Here is a 6624-nt window from a genome sequence, read left to right as displayed (position 1 = left end):
CTGGAAGCTTTTTATCTCTCCTTCTATTTTCAATGACAGCCTAGCTGGATATAGTATTCTTGGCTGCATATTTTTCTCATTTAGTGCTCTGAAGATATCATGCCAGTCCTTTCTGGCCTGCCAGGTCTCCGTGGATAGGTCTGTTGCCAATCTAATGTTTCTACCATTGTAGGTTACATATCTCTTCTCCCGAGCTGCTTTCAGGATTTTCTCTTTGTCTCTGAGACTCGTAAGTTTTACTATTAGATGTCGGGGTGTTGACCTATTTTTATTGATTTTGAGAGGGGTTCTCTGTGCCTCCTGGATTTTGATGCCCGTTTCCTTCCTCACATTAGGGAAGTTCTCTGCTATTATTTGCTCCAATATACCTTCTGCCCCTCTCTCTCTTTCTTCGTCTTCTGGGATCCCAATTATTCTAATGTTGTTTCGTCTTATCGTACTGCTTATCTCTCGAATTCTGCCCTCGTGATCCTGAAGTTGTTTCTCTCTCTTTTTCTCAGCCTCTTTATTTTCCATCATTTGGTCTTCTATATCGCTGATTCTCTCTTTTGCCTCATTTATCCCAACAGTTAGTGCCCCCATTTTTGATTGCACCTCATTAATAGCCTTTTTGATTTTGACTTGGTTAGATTTTAGTTCTTTTATTTCTCCAGAAAGGGTTTCTCTAATAACTTCCACACTTTTTTCAAGCCCAGCTAGTATCTTTAAAGTCATGATTCTGAACTCTAGGTCCGACATCGTACTAATGTCTGTATTGAGTAGGTCCCTGGCTGACGGTACTATCTCTTGTTCTTTTTGCTGAGGTGATTTTTTTTGTCTTGTCATTTTGTCCAGAGGAGAATAGATGAGTGAGAGAACAAAATGCTAACAGGTTAACAACGTCCCCAGCAAATATCCTGTACACAAATCAGAAAAGACCTGAAACCAGGGGAAAAGAAAGGGAAAGAAAGAAAAAAGAAAGAGAAAAAAAAAAGAGAAAAAAAGATAAAAACAAAAACAGAAAAATACAAAAAAAGCAGAATATGATCAAATATGATCAGGCTAGTACATAGATCAGTGCCACACACTAGATTTTGGGCGTATTTTAGTCTGTTAGAAAAAAGTGCCTCCTAAAATTTTAAAGGAAGAAAGACATATATGTACAAAATAAGGATTGATACAATGAAGGGATGGAGGATGACTGTAAAGATGAAAATTATAAAAGATTTTATAAAAGGAATTGATAAGATAAGAAGTTGTTTGAAAAAAGAAAGAAGAAGATTAAAAAAAGAAAAGAAAAAAGGGAGAGAATGTGATCAGGCAGGAGACTAGAACAAAGCCATACACTAGTGATTTAGGGTATATTTTGATCTGTTAGAGGAAACTGTATCTCAAAATTTTAAAGAGAGAACAACTTATATATATATGCCAAAAATAAGGGTAACTACTATGAAGGGATAAAATATGACTCTAAAAATGAAAAATAAAAAATGTTTTTTTTAAAAAAGGGATTGATAAGATGTTGGTTGAAAAAGGGAAAAAGAAAAATTCAAAAAAAAAACAGTTAAAAAAATTAACTTTGAAAAACTAATGAATCATGGTAAAAAAGCCATGAATTCTATGTGCAGTATTCCCCTAGCGCTGGAGTTCTCCCATTATCCGTGATCGGTAAACTTGGTCTTGGCTTGCTGGCTGTTCCTGCCGATCTTCTGGGGGAGGGGCCTGTTGCCGTGGTTCCCAAGTGTCTTTGTGGGAGGCGGAATTGCCCCACCCTTGTCCATCCAGGCTAAGCAAGCTGCTCGGGTTTGCTCTCAGGAGCTTTTGTTCCCTGCAAGCTCTCGGTACAGCTTTGGAGGACCAGGGCAGAAATGGTGGCCTCCCAGTCTCCACCCAGAGGAGCTGAGAACTCTGGGCCCCGCTCCTCAGTGTGCCCCCAGAGAAAAGCAGTCACTCCCGTCTCCCCGGTCTCCGGCCGCACTCTGTGCTCACCCGGCCTGTGACCGAGCGTTTCTATCTCTGGCACCCGACCCCGTGTGGAGTCTCCAAACCCAGCAGATCCCTGTGGTGCGTTCCGGCGCCACTCCTCCCAGGGGAGGAAGGAGAATCTCCCCGGCTCTGCCGCTTGTTGGGTCCCTGCTGGAGGAGCAGTGGCCCGACTGGGCCGCGGATCACAGTTTATGGCAACCCCGAGCTGAGAGCCCGCGCCTCAGCTCCGTCTCTGCAGCCGGCTTCCCCGCTCCGATACCTGGGAGCTCTGGCGCACTCAGGCACCCCCGGTCTTTCTGTGACCCCGAGGGTCCTGAGACCACACTGTCCCGCGAGGGTTCCACCCCCCACTTAGCCACTGGAGCAACGTCCCTCAGCGGAGCCGGCTTCTAAAAGGTCCGATTTTGTGCTCCGCGGCTCTATCACTTGCCAGAAGCGGCCGACGGAGGCCCCCTCCTCTGCCGTTTCTCCTCCCGAATATCGCCTCGGATTCACTTCTCCGCACGTCCTACCTTCCAGTAAGTGGTCGCTTCTCTGTTCAGAGAGTCGTTGCTACTCTCTTCTTCAGTCTCCTATTGAGTTCGTAGGTGTTCAGAATGGTTTGATCCCCATTCCGCTGAATTCCTGAGACCAGACGAAATCCAGGTCTCCTACTCCTCCGCCATCTTGCTCCAGCCAACTAATGACTTTTATAATAAGGGGCTCTGGGAAAGGCTCAAGAGAGATCTTAAACGGAGGTAAATAAGTGTATTCAAGTGAAGCAAAGGCTCGCTTACTCCCTTTATCCCCACTCCAGGGTAAGAGAATGTTTAAATCGTTCTACAGGCTTTTGGTAATTGCAGTAGCAAAGTGGCAGAGTTTCTTATATTCCACAGGAAACTTTAAACTTGAAGTCTCTGATAACTCATTGACACTCTAAAATATGAGAACCCCTTCCAGAATGTAGCCAAGTCAACTGCGCTCATAGGTACAAATGCTCTCCTCATAAAGCAGAAAAAAAGTGAAAAATGGGAGGCAGAATGTTTGAATATTCAGTCCAAATTTGGAACTCATTTTGTGCACAATAAATCTATTAGAATCAGGCTGTCAATCACAATTCTGAAGTAAGGAATACAAATTCAGACCCGCTATGGAAGGATCTTATAATCTATGGAAGGTGACAGAATGAAAAACCAGCCTGGTAATTAAGGATAGGAGTCCTAACACACACACCACGGCAATGATGCTCCCAAAGGCACTGGAACCAGCTCCGTGGGTTTGCACCTCAGCTCTGTATGACATCGGGCACTTCACCTCTCTTGGCCTCAGTATTCTCATTTGTAAAACGGGCTGAATAACAGAAGCCACCTTGTGGGATTATTATGAGGATTAAATGAGATAATACCATTGCTTAGAACACTTGGTTTTTTTTTTTTTTTTTTTGTAGTGATTAGGTCAAGGGCATTTGCTGGCCATGAACTTGTGCTGTGGGGGGGTCGTAAATAAATGGCTTTGGTCCTTCTCAGTCTCATTCAGGAGAGAGAAGACATGGCTTCTTGGTCACAGAAGTGGTCCTTGAGAGATCTGGGTGCGTGAAGAGATGGAAATAAAACAAGTCTTCCTGCCCCCTCTGATAGAAGATCAAACAAAGAGTCCTCTTAAGTCCAGCATTCCAATGTTCCACAATAGGCTCTGAGATGGAGACCCCATGGCCTTGCAATAAATTCCTTTGCCTCATTATTATTCTCTACACTCATAGTTCCCTTGGGTACAGATGTCTGGTGGAGTGTAGAGTTTAGAATTCTTAGCACCCTGTCCTTCCATATGGTAATCCTATTTCCTTAACATCACTAAAACCTCACCTTCCTAATGTTAATATAAAATGAAGTAGGCTTCAATGGTAAGAATAAGCATCATTGTTTAAAAGTCTCAGTATCTAGGATGGGGCTTTATCTTCCTTTTAAGAGTCCTGTATTGAAGCAGGCAAGGCATTACCATTAATAAAACCACATCCTAATGTTTCATTGGTATTCCAACTCCCCATATAGTCCTCACACAAGCAAAGATGTCTTCGATTCCAATGGGACTCTTTTCCTCTGCAAATTCTACAGGATTCCATATTTTATTGAGGTATGAGCTAGATGGGATGTCCAAAATGAATGGAGACATTTAGAATTTCGCCATACACCTAAATGTCTCAGGACCAACCTTCTCTACAAAACATCTTGCAGTTAGCATTTGTCAAGAACACTTTTATCACTCCAATCACTAAAAACTTATTAATTTTTTTTGGTCTATGTCAACCTTTTATCATTAACTATGTATATACTATTCTATTTATTGTGTTTAGATTCTTATATATTTTAGGCATGTCTCACCTGTTTCTTCCATTGATTATAAACCTTTCAAAGGCTGAATCTTGTTAACTTTCCACAGTAATTTTTGCTGTTTATTTATTCATTCATTCCACATTTATTGAGCACTCAAAGTGCCCAAGTACTACAGGGACAAAAAGTTGGACAAGGCAATGAATCCTTCTCCCCAGAGTCATAGGTTCTATTTTCATACAATGAAGCACAAATAGTAGAAGATTTGAAAATGTCATGGTAAAGTTACTGTTTTTCTAGAACTAGAAAAATGTTTTGCCTATGTTGCATTCTCTGGTTTGCCAAAGCCAATCACTGCCCTTACTTTCTTTCTTTAAATTGAAATTGAAAAAAGAAAAAGAATTCAAGAACACAGAATTTTACAAATCAAAGGTATCCACAGTTTAACTTCAAACTCATAGAATCTTCTGTCTTTCCCTCCCCCTCCAGGATTGTGGCCAAAGCCTCCAAGAACCTCATGTCCACTCAAAGCCTAGGGATTGTATTTGGACCCACCCTTCTGCGAGCTGAAGATGAAATGGGGAACATGGCAATACATATGGTATACCAAAACCAGATAGCTGAGCTCATGCTGAGTGAGTACAATAAGATCTTCGGCTCAGAGGAAGACTGACAGACAAGACAAGTGACTGAATATGTTCACATCTGTCTCGATGCCTAATATTTTTACATTTCTGTAAACATATTTCTGAAATATTTTTTTCCTTTCAAGCGACAGATGCCTCATTTTGTGAAAACTTAATGATAATTTTGTGTTTAAGTTCCAAACATTTGAATAAAATAGTTGACAATATTTGCCTATATGTGTTCTACATTAACCCCTTCATTGCTATTCCTTCTAGCACTTCTAGGCATTCATTATGCATGCTCCAGACTATAAAATAATGTGCAGAGCACAGCACATATCCAAAAGACAGTTTTAAAACTGCTCCCAGGCATTGGGTGTGTAATTGTGTGAGTGTGAGTTTTGTCAATATGGGTATGTGTGCACACAGGTGAGCCTGTTTACTACCCTGGCAGCCTCGGGCATGTTCCCATACTCTTACTTACATGAGTAGAACCAAAAGAGGGAAGAAGTCAGAAATTAATCATTTTTAAATTGGACAAAAAAGATCAGGTTCTCCACTAAAATAGATATATTTCATCTTTCAGGAACATTTTGCATGTGCAAATAGAAAATACAGCCCAGCTATCCTCAATGCTATATGGTGAAATTTACAAATACAACATGTTGAATGGCAATTTTTCTGAAGAGAAATGACAGTTCAAAACATTTGCCACTGAAGATTTTATACACACACACACACACACACACACGTATATACAGACACACTACTTGCAGTCCCATAAACATACTGTCTTATAAATTAGAAGCAAAATTAGTGTCCTAGAATTTTGATCTTTATAGTATACAGGAATTGCATGAGCGCTCATTTTTAATGTTAGCGTCCATTTTGAATCTTCATCAAACTGTATATCTTCCTATGCCCTGGCTATGTCACTTTATGTAGAATTTTTATTATGCTTCTGAGGATGCTTTATTGGTGAATTATATCAAATCCATCTAGAAAGAACTTTTTAAAAAGCCTTTTTTTATATGCCCTAAGGATTACTTGACTAGACTTGGATTGCTTTATCCATTTGATTGTTAGTTTCAGTTGTCATGGATAAACAAAAGGGTAACTGTCTAGATTACATCAAACATGTTTTATTTTTGAAAAGTATGTTCTAACTGAACACATCTCATACCCAGTTTTGTGAAAGTATTCTGCTGATAAAAATGTAGACTTCTGTTTGACAGCTTTTTAATCAAATTCAAAAGAAATTAATAAAATTAATCCAGTGCAATAAAGAGTAAGTCTAGTTATCGATTTGTTCATAAAATGAGGAATAAAGCATGTAAATAAAATGTGTGAAGCATGGATTCAAAAGCAAACACTGAGCAATAATGAGCTCAGTGGCATAGGCTGTCTACATAGATGGGGTATATGGTACAGGGAGAGAGTCTGTTCAAGAGATAGCCAGATGTGCTGGCAGCTCCAGCATCCACAGAGCTGCCCAAGAAAGAAGTTACCTTGCCCCTCTTGAATGTCTTCATCTTGGCAATGGCACCAGTAAGTCGGCTCTTGGCCAAGAACAGAAAAGCAACCACAATAAGTGCTGAAGAGTGGTTTCATCAAGTGGGATATATACACATTCCATGAAGCCAAGGCAAGTCACATGAGGCAGAACCCCATGAACTAAAGTCACTGGTAACAGTGAGCTAATAGGCTTGCCAGCCTTAAACTCTTAT

General features: G+C 40.5%; 1 protein-coding gene across 1 annotated transcript in view; it reads left to right on the top strand.

Annotated features, from left to right (window-relative positions):
• The window catches only part of ARHGAP15 (Rho GTPase activating protein 15), a 601639-nt gene extending 596515 nt beyond the window's left edge, over positions 1-5124 (top strand). The window contains exon 14 of the mRNA XM_025856481.2: positions 4761-5124. Coding sequence (XP_025712266.1) covers positions 4761-4944 — 184 coding nt within the window. The 3' untranslated portion in view covers positions 4945-5124. The remainder of the gene's footprint in view (positions 1-4760) is intronic.
• The last annotated feature ends 1500 nt before the right edge of the window (positions 5125-6624 follow it).

This window comes from Callorhinus ursinus, unplaced genomic scaffold, assembly GCF_003265705.2.
Source record: "Callorhinus ursinus isolate GAN/ISIS: 27379988/994484 unplaced genomic scaffold, GSC_fseal_2.0 scaffold2, whole genome shotgun sequence".
NCBI classification, from domain to species: Eukaryota; Metazoa; Chordata; class Mammalia; order Carnivora; family Otariidae; genus Callorhinus; species Callorhinus ursinus.
The sequence above is the reverse complement of the archived record's forward strand: the minus strand, read 5'-3'. Positions and strand labels throughout refer to the sequence as shown.